Source organism: Watersipora subatra, chromosome 2 (assembly GCF_963576615.1).
Source record: "Watersipora subatra chromosome 2, tzWatSuba1.1, whole genome shotgun sequence".
NCBI lineage: Eukaryota > Metazoa > Bryozoa > Gymnolaemata > Cheilostomatida > Watersiporidae > Watersipora > Watersipora subatra.
Genome location: NC_088709.1, coordinates 39226030 through 39248614, shown reverse-complemented (window position 1 = coordinate 39248614; position 22585 = coordinate 39226030). Strand labels below are relative to the sequence as shown.

The window sequence follows — 22585 nt, the reverse complement described above, 5'->3', positions numbered from 1 at the left end:
AGAAGATCTGATACCTAACAGTTAACTAAATTAATTTAGAATGAGCAAGTTTTATGTGAACACAACTCCGTCATGTGATGGTCAATGCAACATGATATTGATACAACAGCTGAACTCTCTCCACATTATTTAGTTTCCTATGAAAAGTGGCCAATCATACTCATTCAGTTAACTTTTTGATATTTGCTTAGGCTGCTGTTCTTAAAATAACTGGGGAAGTATTGTAGGAAGAGTCCTACTTGTAACCTGTTCCTTACTGTTCAGTCAAAATAACGAATAACTTTTATTATATTATAATATATTACTGATACTCATACCAAAAAGAATGTTAGTCCTGAAAAAGTAGAACATCAGCTAAGCGATAGACTATAGACAAACAGACGAATGCGAGAGGGTTCACACCCGCCCCTCAAGGGCTCAGATGCCATCGAATCACTAATCTGACATTATCAAAGGCACAACTAATTGTATGTGAACAGCAGTGCAGTAAACTATAAAAGAAATGTGTGTAACTAAAATAAAAAATCCTTACATACAATAAATGTAAGGATTTTTTACAAAATACCTCTTAAATATAAAATAAATATCACAATATTGCATAGGAGTTGGATGATGAGCATTGCATCTGCCATGCTGTTGAGTGTCCAGTGTCCAGTATCCAGTACTAGTTCAGAAGGCATCTAACATCAATCTCCATTAGACCAGCATACCTGACCAAGCAATGGCATGTACTCTATACATGCAAATTAAGACAAATATACACACATATATATATATATATGCATATATATATATATGCGTATGTGTGTTTGCGATATATTCTATGATATTCTATGATAATATCGTAGGCTATAGATGTACATAGAGTGGTATAGAAACCCACTAATTATCTAAAGCAATCACATCACCTTCATTAAAAATTAGTAACAAAATAATATCTTAACCTTAGTACCTATAGGTACCTACAATGACCTTAGTACCTATAGGTACCTACAATGACCTTAGTACCTATAGGTACCTACAATGACCTTAGTACCTATAGGTACCTACAATGACCTTAGTACCTATAGGTACCTACAATGACCTTAGTACCTATAGGTACCTACAATGACCTTAGTACCTATAGGTACCTACAATGACCTTAGTACCTATAGGTACCTACAATGACCTTAGTACCTATAGGTACCTACAATGACCTTAGTACCTATAGGTACCTACAATGACTTTAGTGCACAATGTATTACGTGGAGTTTGCACCTTAGAGACAGACGTGTAACATAAACGCTAAATCCAACTTGAAATAATTTAGTTTACTAAATTTACTTACTAAACACATGAAGGAAGTTTTAGTAAGTGTTTTAGTAAACTTCAAGCTTTTAGCTAAAGTTTTATCATTTATCTGTTTGCAAAACCGTTTTTACCATAAGGGATAACCCTGAACGCTGAACCCTGAACGCTGAACCCTGAACGCTGAACCCTGAACGCTGAATGCGCCGTATACGGCGAGCAACGTATATTTTCTAACAACGTACATAATCAGCACACAAATCGCCAAATTTTAAGTTCGAGATAAATTATTGTTGATATCATGGGGCGGAACAAATTAGCTCTAACGAAAAAAAGATGAACAATCATCGTGTTTCATATACTTAGGTTCCAGAATATTTTTGAACAGGAGCATCGTAACTCGTGGGCGCAATGATAAAATAATTAGCGTGTGCATACGCTATACGGTAGATGATGACAACATAGATTATTATGCCTTGTATGGCTCAGTGGTAAAGTGCCTGGATTTTAAACTTGCAGTACCAATCTCTGTGAGTTCAAATCGATCATATAGCAGAATTTTAATTCCAAGATTTTAATAGCTATAGATGGACATACACAACGACGAATACAGAAACGACGAACTTTGAGAAATATTTATATACTGGCTGTACTAGCCGGCGTTGCCCGGGTAATAAAAGGATTTGCACAGAAAATTGATTTGTATTTAATATATAACAACATTTGCGATTCTAACTTTCAAACTACAGATACATATCATGAAAAAAGTGTTTTGCGAAGTTGAAATAATTTAAAAGAACATAAAAACAACTGTATTCAAAACTTTGAATACGATACTGGTACCTCTTGATACTGGTATGAATTTACAAATGAGATATCGTACTGTTTTTGTCTGACCAAACGGAGAGAGAATGTCGAGGCCCTTCCTGGGGAGATAATATAATTGTCCGTGTGAGAAGAATTGGCCTTGACCCCAGATATAGTAATAGAGCCTTACAAAACATATTTCTTAACAGGGGCATTGTAACGCATGGGCGCATTGCTAAAATAATTAGCCTGTGCATACGGTATAGGGTATATTGTAACGACTTGATCACTACGCCTTTGTAGCTCATTGGTAGGGCACTTGGTATAAAACACATGCAGTTAAATTTGTCATGTGTTCAAAATCGTCAAAGTGCGGGATTTTAATAGCTATAGCTGGACACCCATACAAACATACATATGTACATACGTCCAACGTTGAAAAATAAAGATAAATATTTCTCAAAGTTGTAAATACTACCTCTATTATATACAGTCAAACATTGATAACTCAAACTTCACGTGACCGAGTGAAAGTGTTCGAGTTATCAGAGAACTGTCATAAGTCCATGTATTTATTAGTAGATACATGTACATATACAAACTATAATATAAATCAAAAGCATGAATGGCCTGTTTCAAATTAAATGCTTTTAATCTAAAGTTTAAAAATCTTTTATCAGAAAGTATAGAGATCTTTCTATCACTTAAAATTTGTTTGTTGTTTTATGTGATGTGACTGCCAGGACGTTTTCAAATTAAAATTGGCAAAACTTGTTCGCTGTTGAAATGCTCAGAAGAAGAGATATATATATATATATATATATATATATATAGCACGCCCCTAACTGAATGGGGTAGTATATCAGACAACAGGGTAACAGGTATAGATTGACAGAAAAGGGTATAGCAAGAATCCATAACTTTTGTGTTATGAAAGAGAGTAGCCAAAATAGCTAAAGTTCTTGAACAGCTGCAAGGTCAATGAACTCACTTGTAGAATGAGAGAGGATGTCTAGGCTAGCTTAACTGCACGATGTGTGAGCAGAAGCCTTTTATAAGCCGAATGTCTATCCTGGATTGACTTAAAATGCTCCAGGAGATCCTGGTTTGCATATGTGTCCGACTTTGGAGGCATCCTGAAAAAAAACAGAATATTAACTATCATGCCATCCATACACTAGCCTCTGATGCAGGCTATCTGAATGCCAGTAAAAGGACAGGCATGAACAGAATATAGACAAGGCAGCTAAAAGGAACTCAGAGTTATCTTCTCTCTTGCGTATAACTTTCACTCATGAACCTAGAAAATAAATGACAGAATAAATGCCTGTATATTCTTAGATTACTAAATGTCTTTTTGCTAAATTATTTTGGTGTATGCTATAGAATCCAGACACGCCATTCATTTAAGTATGGCGTGCCTGGACACATCATTCAAGGTATTAAAGGAAATGGGATATATTAATGTGATTACATTTACAATGCGGTGGGAAAACTTCTCGATAAATATTGACAGCTGAATGCTGAACATGACGACTCTGTCATCACAAATTGTGAGAAAAAATACAAGGCGAGAGTCTGAAATCTATCAGGAGGGCCGATGCTTACACGGCTGAGCTGTCATTGGCCAGTTTCAACCACCGACAAATGAGAAAATGACCCAAAATTAATCGCTTGACAAGATTAAATTTGGGGCAAGAAGATATATAAGGCGAAGCAATGGAGAGGACTCAAACTTCAATAGCGTTATTTGCGATATAACAAGTTCCTTACTAGCTCCGCACTCAGTTCATTTCCGGTTACTGACCGTCAGAGGTGAACTAGCGCCTACATAGGTGGCTTCTGCGTGTCTCCTGAGGCTGGTAATCACCAAATAAGAACTACTAATGAGCACAAATTAAATAAACACAAATTAGAGACATCACACTGTGTGGTAGCGCCAAAACGAAAACTGCATTTATATATTGACGAGTCAACGGAAACGTAAAGAAATATTTCTTGGGATATTTATTTGTATTTATCGACACTCCATCAGCCTGGGACATCAACCTATCAGCCTGGGACATCAGCCTGTCAGCCTGGGACACTGTGGAGACAAATTTAATTCAACGCTCAGCTACTCATCAACTTGTACTTAATGAATACTTTGTTATCTTGAGGCAGCGTGAGAGACAGCATGAGAGACTGTCTGTTTATATCGTATTTGATTCTTAAACTATATTTTTATATCTACCTGGCGTTGGTACCAGCAACGGTTGTAATTCTTGCTCTATGGTATAACTGTGTGATATTGTTATTACAGAAATAGATCTCTGGATATAGTTAAACTTAAAGGTTGACTTGCAACAAAATTCACATTACAGTTATTTGGTATCAAAAGATTCGCCATGTCTTACTCTGTTGTGTAGTAGGTGCCAAATATGTGGGAATGTGATTAAAAGCTCTTAAAAGCTCAAAAATGAACAGAAAATCGCAGCGACACGAGACCGCCCTAGTTTGGATTCGTTTTCCTAAACGGCTAAAATGTGACGTATGTGTGGGAGATGGTTTATGTTTACACTTTCATGCATCCTTATTCATCGAACTATTTTCACAAATATACTTCACGCTTGCAATAAAAACCATGTCTATTGTTCTTACGCGTCTATTTTATCGGCATCGTAATGCTGCAACTTTGAGCACTGATATCTCAAAACATAGCATAAAAATATGTTTAATTTTTTAAACTTAGCTTGAACAATTGCATATCAGCCTCTGATAAAAATGATGAGCCTTTTGGTTCGCTATGATGTTCGAAAAATGCTGTAGAGGTTGTTCGCGCCATATGGCGGGAATTGTAAGTCACATGATCAGATAATGTTAGTTTCAGTTCAATTTTGATTTATCGCAAATAACAGACACGCTTTCTCGTATTAAATTTGTTAATTTCTATTCGTCATAATCTCTAACGCGCCACATCGTGTTTGTGCAGCTGGCAAGCTGAGAAGCACCTTTTTTCTTGGCCAAGAGCAGAGAAAAGACCAGACCTTCACCGGGCGTGGAGCAACTGGGTGAAGCTGGATATGACAAACTTTATTTATTCGCCTCCTTACTCTTACCTTTGTTTTCGCCATTTCAAAGACGACATGTTTTCTAACCTGTTTGCATACTCCACATGTCACCAAAGCACATGAGTAATTTATTTTATGAACTACTTGTATTAGTAGTAGTAACTCGGGTTATTTTCTAGTATTCTCCTAATACTACTGTATTAATCTATATTTAATATTACAATATTAATGTCATTTAATTGTATTATGATATTATTAGTATTTTATCTTTTTAATTACGTGTATTATTCTTATTATAATAACAAAACTAATTCATACTGCATCTCTATCTGTAAAACGTAATATATTAATCTATAATTGATAAAATAATGTTATAAGTTTTACGATTAATTTCGCCAAATTTCTTAAGTCCACTCACTTATAGATATGTTATATAAAATAGTTATTGTCATTTTCTGGTATCATCGTTAATAGCATATTAATATTATTAGATGATTATTATTAGTATTAGATGATGAAGAGTTTGTGCCAACCACTGAAGACTGGGAAGAGTTTGAGCGCTATGTTGGCCAGCGTCAAACGCTCTCCAATTACATGTAAGATAGAGCTGAACTTAACCAAACTTGACAAAATATAAAGAATATCCATAGAGTTATTACTCACATTTTTATGTTTACAATATTATGGATTCTGATAAGGTTTTGTAAAATCTGTGTCATGATTGCATGGCTATATATTTATTCTTTCTCTGATCAAGCAAATATGATATAAAAACAGGAAATGATGTTGTACAAATCTTATTGCAAGTCAACTACTGTGTTGTGATTTCAGACCCGAATCCTCCTTCAAAGAGGAGAAAATAATAGTAAGTGTGACAGCACTCCAGCGACTATTTCACTGTCACGCCTGCGCCCTCCCCTGCTCATTCACGATGGTGCGAAAAGGCGGATGGGTAGAGTTCAAGGTTACATGTGCCTCCTGTCACCAATCGTACACTTGGAAAACAACTGCCAGGGTGAACAGAGCTCACGTCATCAACCCCCTGCTGGCAGCTGCATCACTCTTTTCTGGCGGATGCCTTACACAGAACCTCCGTTTTCTGTCGCTCCTGAACATCACGATACCAAGCCATAGCGTTTGTCTCTACCAACAAAGAGAATACTTACATGGTGTGAGTGTTAATATTTACCCATAAACTTGGAAAATGTTGAGTAAAAGCTTGGCACACTAATTGAATAACGACATTTAGAAACAATTTTTTCTTGAAATGAAAATATGTCATCCTTCAAGCGAAATGTATTATAATTTAAAATTTTGATTCCTCATCATAATATAGCACAAAAAGGGGGAAAAGGATTCTACATTCTTAAACTAATGGTAATGATACAAATTAATCTTGTATAATGAAGTTTTACAATATTTTACAGTGTATTGCTGAGCAGTGCACCCTGCATAACGAGGGATTGATGGCAGCAATCGATTGGGAGCTTGATTTGGCAGGTGACGGTAGATGCGATAGTCCGGGGCATTGCACACTATACGGGGCCTACACTATGATGGATCAGAGCTGCGGTTTAATAGTCAGCAGCCATCTTGTCAAGGTAAAACTTTGACAGTTTTTACTTCACAGCCTGACAAAAACCCAAATTTTTTAGTAGTTATCAATACAAAAACACGAAGTTGCTGATCTAGCTAAATAATTCATTCAAATAATGTGAAAGTGATTGTTGGTCGTAACTTTCTTTACTTTGCAGTCAGCGGAGACCACCAGCTCTAACGCCATGGAGCTGGAAGACATCAAGCGATGCCAGTCCGATCTAATTTCCCATGGCCTGAGAGTGAGGTCCAATACAACGGATGTTGTTGCAAAGGTTGTGTGCATACTGCAAGCTTGTGCATACACCAAGCAGGCAAGTAGAGGTCGTCGCTCACCGCAACAAATTTGTGGCATAAGCCAAAACACAAGATTGCGGTATGCACACAACCTTTTCCGAGCATTTGGCGATGGCTCTCCAAATGGGAATAGATTATCTACCAAAACAATTATTGAAAAACAATAATTGCTGATCATCAAAATAATCTCGATCTTTATATAATAAAATCATAAAACTAATACACTCTATACTGTAGTAAGTGTACAAGCCAAATATAACAGTTCTTCTTGTGTTCCACGAGTTCAGAATATGTGTGTTCAACAGATGCATTAAATGTGTAACACAAGAATTGTAGATAATGCTTGACACATTAGCATAGCTTTGGTGTTGTTGGCATTAAATGAAAATCCAACTCACTATAATATCGCAGGTAATTATTCCACCCCAACTCAAGGGGTGCAGGCGCCACAAGTTCGTCCACACCAGGATGCATACACAGGCATTCATGCTCCCCGCGGTCATGGAAACGATGCGCAAACTCAGCATCATGGCAGCACAAACATTCAGGAAGAGATGGCATGTCTTGACAGCGCTTGCAGACACACCACTCTGTAGCCGATGGTATTAGCTCCTAAAGAAATGAACAAATATGTCTCTGCAACCATAGCTAATACATCAGGTCGATGTTTTCCAACAGTATATCAGTGCAGCACTAAATTTAAATATTAAAATTGTTAATGTTGTCATTCGAGAAAAATCTGTAATTATTTTTTCGTAATATGAAGCGATAATTATCATCATTAAAATCATATACATGTATATAACAATAATATTCGTTCTATCACTCTCAAGCTAAAACTATTACTACTAGCTAGCTTGGCACATAAGAGCTGGCTAGTGGCGGTGCTTACTTGCTGGGAGGTTTGATTCTGTTGAGGATCTTCTTCAGATAGAGCGTCAGGCTCGAAACGCCAGGGTATGAACTCTTCAGAATTCGACATTTTTTATGATCGCAACTCGGACATGTACACGTATGTTGAATAGTCAGATGGAATGGCCAAGCTGAAACTGTAAAGTAGCGAGCATCTATATTTGATACGGGGTCTTAGGTAAAACCCGAAGTGTTTGTCATAAACTATTGCTACGATAAGTTTGATATTGAGCTTTGTATTGGCCTTTCAATTCACGCGAGAACATCACGTGACAAGACAATAACCGAACTCCGCGGATACGTCATCGAAATCAAGAGATTCCAATCTACTGCGGCTTTTTGTTTTTGAGCTTTTAAGAGCTTTTAATCACATTTCCACATATTTGGCACCTACCACACAACAGAGTAAGACATGGCGAATCTTTTGATACCAAATAACTGTAATGTGAATTTTGTTGCAAGTCAACCTTTAATGAAACTACGAACTCTATCTTCTGCACCACGTGCCACAGCCTACCTACGATAAATTACTAACAACTATCACAATTCTCTTTTGGTAATATTATTATGAATTCTCATGATAACATCTATTACACTCTGCCGGCCTATAAAACTAACTAGAGACCCCTCCTACCAGCCTATCAGACGAGTTATAGACATACACAGCTTACTACTCAATGACTTGCTTCCTTTAGGTTACCAGAAGTCCGCAGTCGAGTCTGTTAATTAAAAGGGTAAAAATATACGTTTATTTTTCATTATGTGCAATTGTTTCGCTCATCATTCATCAGATTAGGTATGGTAAACACTATAAACACTTCATATATACCCAAAGTTCATATTTTAATCCCGAGCAAGGATAAGTATAGACAGAAAGACAGCTGACGTGCGCAGACTTACGAGTGCTGATGCAGCTGAGAGACGCACTGCAATCTCGCCTGCAGAGCTCGGAACGCTTCACTCTGAGGCAGCAGCATGAGTATTGAGTAGAGAGCTTTAACGAGGTAGTGATTGGATGAAGGATCAAGCAGCTGCAGCCGCAAATCTAAAGAAGGAAATGCATCTACATGTATATATGCGCATTTACAGAAGGAAAAGACAACTCCGATATACAATTGTCTAAGGTGGCAGAAAACAGCTGTTGGTCAACTTTTGTTGGTTCAGCAACATCTTTCATGGTGAAAACAAGCTGAGTAGCAGGTCAAAACACGATTAATAATTATGCAAAGTGGGCAGAGGACTCTTACAAAAACATTGACAGGATATTTATAGTGGTTATGTTACAGCATCCACTAGCGCTGCTACTACACGCTGCCTATTTGCTTCATGCCCAATCATTACGTGATACCGCTGTAGCATCCTCAGCTTTTCCAACTTTTTCCAATCATTTATAGCAGATATAATATTTTCACTAAATATTTGAATTCGGAGTCTGCAGTCTTTTCAAACTATCAAATATCAGCTTACAATCACCTCTACATACTTTTAGTTCTTGCATGTAATTCAGGTTTAAATCTGTAGTTCTTCTTTTAATTTTATGTAAGTTTTAATAACATACTTATCTTTAAAAAGAAACAATTTTAATGAAATCACACGTATCTCATATATTGTAACGATATGATTTTATCCAAATCACGCGTACCAGATAAAAATAACAATTGATTAAATTCCTTAAACAATTTTTAAAGTGTCCACCGTAAATGAAAGATCTCGAGCTATACTCAGCGTCATACAACTGTTGGCTGAGCAAGAGCACCGCTAACAAATCTAATGAAATACACAGTTTCAAATATTGTGAGAGTCGTAACACTCAAATTATTTAAGTAACAAAGTCTTAAATAAGCTTTTTAACCACTTAGCAGAACAACCACAAGTGTTTGAAGAACCACAAAAAGTGACAACCACAAAGGTGTAATGAACAACTGAGTTATTTGGAAACCAGAGCTAAGTGATACTGTATTTGCATCTTGACAAGTACATATAGGTATTCATGCAATTACTCTAAAGATTTTATAAAGCGCAGAGTCAACTTTACTCAAGGAATTGAATTTTAGGCTCTTTAGACAATCTCTTATTCACAGCAAATAAGCATGAACCAAAGAGATTAAGGGCAAATGAGTAACGGTGAGTGCGAAACACTAAAGAGTTAGGCTCCTTGGTGATGGAAGAATATTGCATCCACACAGACCTGGTAACCATCTATAAAATGCACCTGCATAGCCCTGTCAACTTCCTGAAGATTGCACCTGCACAGCCCATCAACCTTCTAAAGATTGCACCCTGCATAACCCTGTCAATCTACTGAAAATAGGGATTGAAATAGATTTTATCTACCATAATAAGTTCATTAACAAATGTATATAGCAACTCACATATAAATATAGGAGACTCCAAAAGTTGTACCAGCTTGTCAACTTCTGTAAGTAATTCCACTGTTATGTCTATATCTGCACTGTGTCATGTTAAGGAAAGGAAAACACTATGTCGGCAGATGATGTAGCCTACAAGTAGACTCCATAACAGACGATGCAGCCTACAAGTGGACTCCACAACAGACGATACAATACAGTCTACAAGTAGACTCCACAACAGACGATGCAGCCGACAAGTGGACTCCATAACAGACGATACAGTCTACAAGTAGACTCCACAACAGACGATGCAGCCGACAAGTGGACTCCACAACAGACGATACAGTCTACAAGTAGACTTGACAACAGACGATGCAGCCTACAAGTAGACTTTATAACAGACGATGCAGTCTGCACACGACAGAAGCACACCATGTCAAAACTCAAATGTGATGTTCGAGCGGTTCGAATGTGATGTTCAACTACATCACATTCGAACCGCTTTGAGAGGGATTCCAACCTACAGCCATTTTAGTGATGGCTGGGATTAACTGTTCGTTTTTGAGCTTTTAAGAGCTTGTAATCACATTTCCACATATTTTGCACCTACCACACAGCAGAGTAAGACATGATGAACCTTTTGATACCAAATAACTGTTTTGTAATAATTTAATAATTATTTATTATATAATAAATAATTATTATTAAAATATTATTATTTAATAATTTATTTAATATTAATAATAGTTTAATTAATAATTTTTGTTTAATAAATTTTGTTGCAAGTCAACCTTTAAGGTCACAGGTTGCCCTAAATTATTAAGAATCATACACTAAAATTCTTTAAGGCTAAAAAAGAATTACACTAAAATAGATTTTTTAATTAAATTTTCTGTATCTAATAATTCCTAATCCCAATGAAAAATTAAATGTTTCCGTTCCTGGACAATCTGAATAGTGCAATTTTAGTAAATCGAAAAATAATAGTTGGAACAGCCATTGTTGGCACCATAAAAGCAATAGCTAGGGTCTCAGAGAAATGGTAATGAAATGTCGATAGTGTGTGTCTATTCTTAAGATGGATCAGTTAAGATAAGGATATAAATCATGGGCTGAACACTAACTTTTATAATTTACCAGACTACGATCTAAACCTTGAGCTGTTTCCCAGCGATCTCAACCGGATTAATTAAACTAAAAAACTTGCCAATATTGAAGGCAAATTAAACAAAGGATACAACTTTTGCAAGAGATCCGAAGCGAGTCTGTATTGCTGGGTGAGAAGACAAAGGGCTGCAGCGGCTACAGGGTTATGACACCATGACTTGTAGAGACAGCGAAACATTGCCACTCCTGACTGCAAGCAAAATAATAAGTTTAACCTATATATGTCAGTGTACTCAGGTGTGCTATACTGTTGGTAAACTTATTATATGGTTTCAGAGGACTCTAAATCGTTAGTAATTAGAACAATTATACTGCAAAGTTGTAACTGTTCAACGCTTCAAATATATTTGGCTTCCAATTACAACATTGAGTGATCAGTTTTAAATGACTTGCCTCTGACTCTACAGTTTTGAGCATGTCTCTGAGGGGGAAGAGCTCAGTGGCGGTGAGAAGAATGATGTTGAGGTTTCTAACCATGACAGCTACAAATGACAAGTCTTCGTTGACTGACAGTAAAATAGAGAAACTTCTGTAGACGTCATCAGCCGTGAGCAGTAGACACATTTGTCTAAAATAATAACGAACCAAGTAAGGGCTGGGCTAAAAACTGAATGCATTTTAATACGGTATAAGACTTTCAAACATTCAACTACTAGGTGAGTGCCCAGCGCTGCAAGGGTAATAAAAGGTTTAATACGGTATAAGACTTTCAAACATTCAACTACTAGGTGAGTGCCCAGCGCTGCAAGGGTAATAAAAGGTTTAATACGGTATAAGACTTTCAAACATTCAACTACTAGGTGAGTGCCCAGCGCTGCAAGGGTAATAAAAAGTTTTTGCAACTATCAAAAATAAAAAATTTATTTTTGATTTGTTAAGTTTCTTTGCCCAATGGACTTGAGTAACTTGAGTAACTTAAGCTAGAACTATATTAAGAGCTGTTATTATAACTTGAGTTAGTGTTAGAAAAAAATATTGCCTCATGAACTTTAAACGCGCTAGCTCAAGCCTGTGTATTTTAACCAATCAGCATTAAAGATTGACAGGTGCATAAGTATGTTAACAATTACTCATTGCTATGGCCAGTTGGACACGTAGTCTAGTAGTTTAGCAAACTTGTCTGCAGGCAGCCCTGGAGGTTCCAAGGTGAAACCAGTGCAAACTGGTTTCAGTTAAGTAAATACTGGCTATTTTCTATTGCTTCTGTTACCAGCAAAGTTGCTGCCGTGTTAAAAAGCACTGTTATGAGTTCTGTGGCCTATACAAAAGGTGCGGCCTATGTATTGTTTTATTATCGGTTTTTAAAAATAGAGCAGATGCGGCTTATATAGAGGAGCGGCTAATAGTCCGGAAAATATGGTAACTTGAAATAATGAAATTATTAAGCAGTTGTCACATAGGCTACAATGTCTAACAAAGTGACACAAATCTCTGTAATACTCTGACCTCGCTATGAACGTATACATATTAATGTATATTGTACATATTGTATACATGTATATGTAAAAGGAGTCGAAAGATCAAGCTGATTGGCTGAACTACTATTACCTGATGATAAAGAAGCCCTTCTCCTCCAATAGTGTTCTGTCGGTGCTGAAAGACTTTAGCAGACTTTGTACAGTATAAACAAAATACTGACTAACAATCGCTAGTAATGAGTCCTTCACCTCTGCAGGTACGCTTTTGCCTATTAAATCTTTACCTACAAAAATTTGCCTTGTTGATTAGCACAATAGGAGAATAATTTGTGAATCATACTTACACGTTAGGTGTATGCTAATGGTGCACATTTGCAAACATTTACCTACAGCTGTATGCCATGAGCTACACACATTACTGTATATATTCAATTTAGATTGAACAATTTGGTTTGTGGTTTGGTTTCGGCAAAAGTCCTCTGTCTGTGTGAATGTGAGAGCTGAAAGATATAAGACATGTGAGAAGCCTCACTGATTAATACAATGAGAACACAGAGTCCTAGATAATTGCACATCGTCAGGAGTTCAACAGGTTTAAATTGTCGCGAGTTGAACCTCACTCTTCATTAAATACACCTGTAGGCTTAAACTTTTAATAAACCAATCAGAGTAGGACGCGTTTAACCAACAATAAAGAATATATTATCTTAGCCAAACCAAAATGCTTACAAATAATATTGATAGAATAAACTACATTGAAATGAAATGCCTTACACGACAAAGTAAATACCGAAGTGTACAGAATGAACTTTACCCGTTTGTTACAAAACTAAAATTCTCATTTACAACATTGCTACTCATTGTGAGTTTAGTCAATAGCCACAAACTATATATCAAATTGATCCTTATTTTGTTCTGATTTTAAATAGGCAAACAAAACAGCGGTAAAGTTATGCTTTTGAATGATTATGTAGGCTAAATTCTGAGCATTTCACTTTTAATGATTGAAGATAACAATCTGTACAGATATGGTCATACCAAATACATTTGTATTTGCTTATTTCAAAGCGTAGCAATGCCTACAAGACTAAATTTGGATAACGAAAAATTCATGCATATTGTACCAATTTTAGAGACAAGAAACTAATGCATGAAACCTGGTGATATGCAGTCAAATAAATTTTATTACATTAGTTCATGAAACTTTATCTGATCCAATCCTACCCATTATTTGATTCTGAATCTTAAATCTAATAGAATGTAAGAATATAATTTATTTTACTAGTAACAAATACGTAAACAACAAATTATAAATAAGTTTGAGAAACTTTTTCAGTGAATAGATGGGTGGGGGTCCAAAAATGGGTGGGGGGGGGTCCAGAGATGGGTGGGGGGTCCAGTGTATTTCTCACATCAGTGTAACCGAAAGAGAACTCTTCTTGATAAAGATAGAAAAGAGATACCTAGCGCAGCAGAGAAACTAACTGAAAAAATGCTGTCAGGTTTAAATGCAATTGATCAATAGTAGCAACTGTAGAACGTTTATCTCTCCAAAAGATCACGCCAAGTTGTCGAGAAGCATCTAGTTAACAGCTGAACCACATCTGATGACACTTCCATGACACCATCTGATTTGTTACATGAGTTTGATAGAATGCTCAGTACAATTTAGGAATGTAATCAATTTGCAAAGTTGTAGAGGTTCTTGTGTGTATATTGACAATATTGTCAACAGCTCCAATAAACACTCTTCACTTCATAATTACTTTTACAACGTCTTCAGTCACATGGAGTAGGTGGTCAAGCTGGTGTTCTTCAGTCACATGGAGTAGGTGGTCAAGCTGGTGTTCTTCAGTCACATGGAGTAGGTGGTCAAGCTGGTGTTATACAGTCACATGCAGTAGGTGGTCAAGCTGGTGTTATACAGTCACATGGAGTAGGTGGTCAAGCTGGTGTTATTCAGTCACATGGAGTAGGTGGTCAAGCTGGTGTTATACAGTCACATGGAGTAGGTGGTCAAGCTGGTGTTATACAGTCACATGGAGTAGGTGGTCAAGCTGGTGTTCTTCAGTCACATGGAGTAGGTGGTCAAGCTGGTGTTATACAGTCACATGGAGTAGGTGGTCAAGCTGGTGTTCTTCAGTCACATGGAGTAGGTGGTCAAGCTGGTGTTCTTCAGTCACATGGAGTAGGTGGTCAAACTGGTGTTCTTCAGTCACATGGAGTAGGTGGTCAAGCTGGTGTTATACAGTCACATGGAGTAGGTGGTCAAGCTGGTGTTCTTCAGTCACATGGAGTAGGTGGTCAAGCTGGTGTTATACAGTCACATGGAGTAGGTGGTCAAGCTGGTGTTATACAGTCACATGGAGTAGGTGGTCAAGCTGGTGTTCTTCAGTCACATGCAGTAGGTGGTCAAGCTGGTGTTATACAGTCACATGCAGTAGGTGGTCAAGCTGGTGTTATACAGTCACATGGAGTAGGTGGTCAAGCTGGTGTTCTTCAGTCACATGGAGTAGGTAGTCAAGCTGGTGTTCTTCAGTCACATGGAGTAGGTGGTCAAGCTGGTGTTCTTCAGTCACATGGAGTAGGTAGTCAAGCTGGTGTTCTTCAGTCACATGGAGTAGGTAGTCAAGCTGGTGTTATTCAGTCACATGGAGTAGGTGGTCAAGCTGGTGTTATACAGTCACATGGAGTAGGTGGTCAAGCTGGTGTTCTTCAGTCACATGGAGTAGGTGGTCAAACTGGTGTTCTTCAGTCACATGGAGTAGGTGGTCAAGCTGGTGTTATACAGTCACATGGAGTAGGTGGTCAAGCTGGTGTTCTTCAGTCACATGGAGTAGGTGGTCAAGCTGGTGTTATACAGTCACATGGAGTAGGTGGTCAAGCTGGTGTTCTTCAGTCACATGGAGTAGGTAGTCAAGCTGGTGTTCTTCAGTCACATGGAGTAGGTGGTCAAGCTGGTGTTCTTCAGTCACATGGAGTAGGTGGTCAAGCTGGTGTTCTTCAGTCACATGGAGTAGGTAGTCAAGCTGGTGTTCTTCAGTCACATGGAGTAGGTGGTCAAGCTGGTGTTATACAGTCACATGGAGTAGGTGGTCAAGCTGGTGTTCTTCAGTCACATGGAGTAGGTGGTCAAGCTGGTGTTATACAGTCACATGGAGTAGGTGGTCAAGCTGGTGTTCTTCAGTCACATGGAGTAGGTAGTCAAACTGGTGTTCTTCAGTCACATGGAGTAGGTGGTCAAGCTGGTGTTATACAGTCACATGGAGTAGGTGGTCAAGCTGGTGTTCTTCAGTCACATGGAGTAGGTAGTCAAGCTGGTGTTCTTCAGTCACATGGAGTAGGTGGTCAAGTTGGTGTTATACAGTCACATGGAGTAGGAGGTCAAGCTGGTGTTCTTCAGTCACATGGAGTAGGTGGTCAAGCTGGTGTTCTTCAGTCACATGGAGTAGGTGGTCAAGCTGGTGTTATACAGTCACATGGAGTAGGTAGTCAAGCTGGTGTTCTTCAGTCACATGGAGTAGGTGGTCAAGCTGGTGTTCTTCAGTCACATGGAGTAGGTGGTCAAGCTGGTGTTCTTCAGTCACATGGAGTAGGTGGTCAAACTGGTGTTCTTCAGTCACATGGAGTAGGTGGTCAAGCTGGTGTTATACAGTCACATGGAGTAGGTGGTCAAGCTGGTGTTCTTCAGTCACATGGAGTAGGTGGTCAAGCTGGTGTTCTTCAGTCACATGGAGTAGGTGGTCAAGCTGGTGTTATACAGTCACATGGAGTAGGTGGTCAAGCTGGTGTTCTTCAGTCACATGGAGTAGGTGGTCAAACTGGTGTTCTTCAGTCACATGGAGTAGTTGGTCAAGCTGGTGTTATACACTAAATTTTGGAGCATTGCTATTAGAATCAATTTCATTACATACATTGAAGCCTAGACTCGTATACACACGCAGGTCCCTGATCTTACACTGTATTACAAACTTTCTATGAACTGTGAAAGTACTTATTAAGGTAAAAAATACTTTTCAACTGAATATCATTTTATAAGCTTGTAGAAAACATGAAAAAGCAGAAATCAAATAACGTGAGTGGACCTTGTTTCACACTTTCTCAAAAAACAGTGTTCTAGAAGCCACCAAAAAAAACATAATTATGCCAGTACGCTGATAGATGGTGTATATATTTTTATGAGTATAAAAACAACCAGTGTTAGCGTAAAACTCTTGTCGCTGATCAGAAGAGGCATTCTAGTTTTGTCTATTTTTGATCCGATATTACCAAGAATTTCAATCAGTGTGTCATACTGTATCCTGTCAGTTTTCATTTCTTGTCTTGTTGAAATGCCGCAATAGTTCAGTGATATCTCAAGAACTAGTAATTTGATCGACTTAAACAGCAGAATTGTACTAAAACTCATCACACACGGGCGGCCAAATTTCCGTAATTCTACAGCAAGTGGAAAAAAGACAAAGCAAAACTAAACAGCCAAGTTTTCTTGGGCAGACGATATGATGAGAAAACAACGTCTCAAATTATTTCGGACCCAAGATTTAAAGTGTTAAACACTCTAAAAATAAAGGCCTTCTCTATTAATGATGTCACCGATTGAAATTTTCGAGGTTGGAGCTCAGCTATAAACCCACAAATGGGCATCTTTACAAAATACGTACATGTAGTTGAAGAAATCATGGAGTTACCACTAAAACATCTGAGACCAAGCGTCCATACATATAAAACATCTGAGACCAAGCGTCCATACATATAAAACATCTGAGACCAAGCGTCCATACATATAAAACATCTGAGACCAAGCGTCCATACATATAAAACATCTGAGACCAAGCGTCCATACATATAAAACATCTGAGACCAAGCGTCCATACATATAAAACATCTGAGACCAAGCGTCCATACATATAAAAAATCTGAGACCAAGCGTCCATACATATAAAACATCTGAGACCAAGCGTCCATACATATAAAACATCTGAGACCAAGCGTCCATACATATAAAACATCTGAGACCAAGCGTCCATACATATAAAACATCTGAGACCAAGCGTCCATACATATAAAACATCTGAGACCAAGCGTCCATACATATAAAACATCTGAGACCAAGCGTCCATACATATAAAACATCTGAGACCAAGCGTCCATACATATAAAACATCTGAGACCAAGCGTCCATACATATAAAACATCTGAGACCAAGCGTCCATACATATAAAACATCTGAGACCAAGCGTCCATACATATAAAACATCTGAGACCAAGCGTCCATACATATAAAACATCTGAGACCAAGCGTCCATACATATAAAACATCTGAGACCAAGCGTCCATACATATAAAACATCTGAGACCAAGCGTCCATACATATAAAACATCTGAGACCAAGCGTCCATACATATAAAACATCTGAGACCAAGCGTCCATACATATAAAACATCTGAGACCAAGCGTCCATACATATAAAACATCTGAGACCAAGCGTCCATACATATAAAACATCTGAGACCAAGCGTCCATACATATAAAACATCTGAGACCAAGCGTCCATACATATAAAACATCTGAGACCAAGCGTCCATACATATAAAACATCTGAGACCAAGCGTCCATACATATAAAACATCTGAGACCAAGCGTCCATACATATAAAACATCTGAGACCAAGCGTCCATACATATAAAACATCTGAGACCAAGCGTCCATACATATAAAACATCTGAGACCAAGCGTCCATACATATAAAACATCTGAGACCAAGCGTCCATACATATAAAACATCTGAGACCAAGCGTCCATACATATAAAACATCTGAGACCAAGCGTCCATACATATAAAACATCTGAGACCAAGCGTCCATACATATAAAACATCTGAGACCAAGCGTCCATACATATAAAACATCTGAGACCAAGCGTCCATACATATAAAAGCGAGCATGAAAGAAGGTTTTTAGTACTGTTCGCTTTCCCCTGCCAGATCCCAATACTGTTTATAAAAAGGAAAACCAACTTGGTAATCTTACTTGCTGGTACAGCTGTTCCAGCAACTTCCGCCAGCACATACAGATCAGCAATAACAACCTCATCAGACTCATTTGTCAGCACCTTCAGCAACAGTGGAAACACTTCATCTACATGAGTGAACACCTAGAAGCAACACATTTCCGCTGCAGCATAAAAAGGTGGGGCAGTAGAGACAGCATAAAAAGGTGGAACAGTAGAGACAGCATAAAAAGGTGGGGCAGTAGAGACAGCGAAATGGACATGTTAAGGAATCGCCTAATAAACTGATAAACGTGGCGACAATTGCTGAACCGCGTGGATAGAAAGTTTCACAGGCTTCTAAGGATTGAATGCTCTGGCAATGGCTGGTGACAGCACCCGGGCAGTACTCGAAAGGGTTAGTTGTTATTCTACTACATATTCACATGATACAGCGCAGCACTCAAAGGGTGAGTTATAGATAGCCAACCCATATGACTTACCTTTTTAGGAGTTGTCTTGAATAGATGCAAAAACCATCGAAGACTTGCCAACTTGGTGTGCATGGAGTCGCTGTGCAAACACTCTATAAGGATGCTGACAAGTGACGCAACATCAAGCAGCTTAAAGCTAATAACGAGACATAGAATATGCGGTGTGTACATCTGAAGCTTTACATTTTATCATAGAGGAAACAAGTCATTGGCAAGCTAATCTGTATGTCCAGTAGTAAAACTTCGGATAATAGTTGCAGTTATTAAATAAAATATATAGTAAATGTAGAGGCCACAACTTAGGCTTAGGCAACCGATCTTTGGTGAATCGGATAATGTTTTGATGATGATATTTTACATGATAGATTAATATTATATTAAAGTTTAAAAATGTAAATAGAATAGATAACTGATGAAATAAAACTATTAACGATATGAAATTAGACAAACTTGTTCGTGTCTTTTATTGCTTTTGGCTGCAGTCTCTGAAATGATCTCTTCACCTACCAACTGACTTTCTATTTATACAGAGTTTAAATTAACATTATCTAAATATTTCAGTGTAATTACTGTATACAGTGTATACATGCAAAGGCAGTAACCGTTCGTGGCTGACAATTTGAAATTCTCTCACCTCTCAGCTTGTACAAATACAGTATCAAAGTATCAAAGGTGTGGCTCTACATTAAGCAATAAATACCTTGGGTCTGAAATCAATATGTTGAACTTTGTCATGTATTAGTAAAAATGCATCTACGATTGATCACGGTGTTGTCTCACTGGTCAGTAATATACACATCAGTGATTGGTTAAAGACGTTGTTTTATTGGACAGTAATATACACATCAGTGATTGGTTAAAGGTGTTGTTTTATTGGACAGTAATATACACATCAGTGATTGGTTAAAGGTGTTGTTTTATTGGACAGTAATATACACATCAGTGATTGGTTAAAGACGTTGTTTTATTGGTCAGTAATATACACATCAGTGATTGGTTAAAGGCGTTGTCTCACTGGTCAGTAATATACACATCAGTGATTGGTTAAAGGTGTTGTTTTATTGGACAGTAATATACACATCAGTGATTGGTTAAAGACGTTGTTTTATTGGACAGTAATATACACATCAGTGATTGGTTAAAGGCGTTGTTTTATTGGACAGTAATATACACATCAGTGATTGGTTAAAGGTATTGTCTCACTGGACAGTAATATACACATCAGTGATTGGTTAAAGGTGTTGTCTCATTGGACAGTGGTATACACATGTGTGATTGGTCACAGCATCATCTCATTGGTCAGCAATACAGCCAACGTATAATGTAAACTTTTTGCATAAATTCCACTGAACATAAAGCATTTGTGCATTGCATTGTATTACATAAGAAATTCTATATAGCGTAAATCGTAAAATCGATGCAAGTTCATAAAGTTGATTCGAATAGTGAGCGTTGAAAATATCATTTTCTTTCTTGCCATACTCGAGAGAAACCATTTTGGTGTATCTGGGGTATTTATTATATATGATAGTACCAAGTATGGCAGTGTATCTGGGGTATTTATTATATATGATAGTACCAAGTATGGCAGTGTATCTGGGGTATTTATTATATATGATAGTACCAAGTATGGCAGTGTATCTGGAGTATTTATTATATATGATAGTACCAAGTATGGCAGTGTATCTGGGGTATTTATTATATATGATAGTACCAAGTATGGCAGTGTATCTGGGGTATTTATTATATATGATAGTACCAAGTATGGCAGTGTATCTGGGGTATTTATTATATATGATAGTACCAAGTATGGCAGTGTATCTGGGGTATTTATTATATATGATAGTACCAAGTAGGGCAGTGTATCTGGGGTATTTATTATATATGATAGTACCAAGTAGGGCAGTGTATCTGGGGTATTTATTATATATGATAGTACCAAGTAGGGCAGTGTATCTGGGGTATTTATTATATATGATAGTACCAAGTAGGGCAGTGTATCTGGGGTATTTATTATATATGATAGTACCAAGTATGGCAGTGTATCTGGGGTATTTATTATATATGATAGTACCAAGTATGGCAGTGTATCTGGGGTATTTATTATATATGATAGTACCAAGTATGGCAGTGTATCTGGGGTATTTATTATATATGATAGGACCAAGTAGGGCAGTGTATCTGGGGTATTTATTATATATGATAGTACCAAGTAGGGCAGTGTATCTGAAGTATTTATTATAATATATAATAGTACCAAGTAAAATTACTATAATCGTAGACACTAAATCAAGGATAAGTGAGAGCAAAAATGGGAAAGGTTGTCTATATAAACCAATAATACTAGTTCCTAAATTAAAAAGTTAAGTTTAGTTTTCTTCATTTTGCAGGGCCAAAGGTGTGACTTTGGGAAGATCTTGGAATGGATTAGGCAATTTACATGTATTTTACATTGTGTATAGACTAACATCAAATCCCTATAACGTAAGCATTCTCAAAACTTTTTTGTAGGAGTGATTACCGTACACACTTCAGTGATTGGTCACAGCATTGTTACATCGAATAAAATTCAGAGAGCATTTCACTCCATCTATTTGAGATTTAATAATGAGTAACAGCAGCTTCTGCACGAGTAACATGTCTATTCTTGTTTTGTGAAAGTACTGCGGCAAAGCTGCTCAGGTGCTATAATAGCAAATTAGAGAGACTTGTGAGTTAGCGAAGATACTTTGAAAACAAATTGCTCGCCAAAACTAGTAGGATTCGACATTTTAATTCTTAGTGATCAACATATTTTTCAACACCACCGTAAGCTGAGCTGAGTCACGGTGTAGCCATAGAAGATGTCTTTATGTGTTCCCAGAGTAACTATAGCAAACACTGGACTAAGGCTGCCACCCTTTAGTAATGAAGCACATACTTCACACCGATATCTGTAGCAAATACCATGTACCTGCTACACAGGTGAAGCACACTTGAGACACAGTAAGAGGCACTCCGAATTGATAGTACTCGCATTAGTCTTGCAACAAATGCCTTGGGTCAGACACAAGCAATGTAAATTGTAAATTATAAATTGTTTAGTATTCATCTTTAATGATTTTATTTCGTGAACAATAGTTATTCACAATAGTTTGTGTATATTTTAGAAGGAAAAAGTTTTTATTATAATAACTACGTTCTCTTGGTGTGATTTGGGTTTTGTTTTAAATCATTTT

At 37.4% G+C, this 22585-nt stretch overlaps 1 protein-coding gene across 1 annotated transcript in view; it reads right to left on the bottom strand.

Annotated features, from left to right (window-relative positions):
* Positions 1 to 264: 264 nt before the first annotated feature.
* The window catches only part of LOC137386793 (protein VAC14 homolog), a 38654-nt gene continuing 16333 nt past the window's right edge, over positions 265 to 22585 (bottom strand). The window contains exons 8-16 of the mRNA XM_068072941.1: positions 19377 to 19503; positions 18915 to 19038; positions 13016 to 13169; positions 11857 to 12035; positions 11539 to 11653; positions 10322 to 10401; positions 8850 to 8994; positions 3086 to 3230; positions 265 to 710 (exon numbers count right to left, since the gene is read on the bottom strand). Of these exons, the coding sequence (XP_067929042.1) occupies positions 3107 to 3230; positions 8850 to 8994; positions 10322 to 10401; positions 11539 to 11653; positions 11857 to 12035; positions 13016 to 13169; positions 18915 to 19038; positions 19377 to 19503 (1048 nt within the window). The 3' untranslated portion in view covers positions 265 to 710; positions 3086 to 3106. The remainder of the gene's footprint in view (positions 711 to 3085; positions 3231 to 8849; positions 8995 to 10321; positions 10402 to 11538; positions 11654 to 11856; positions 12036 to 13015; positions 13170 to 18914; positions 19039 to 19376; positions 19504 to 22585) is intronic.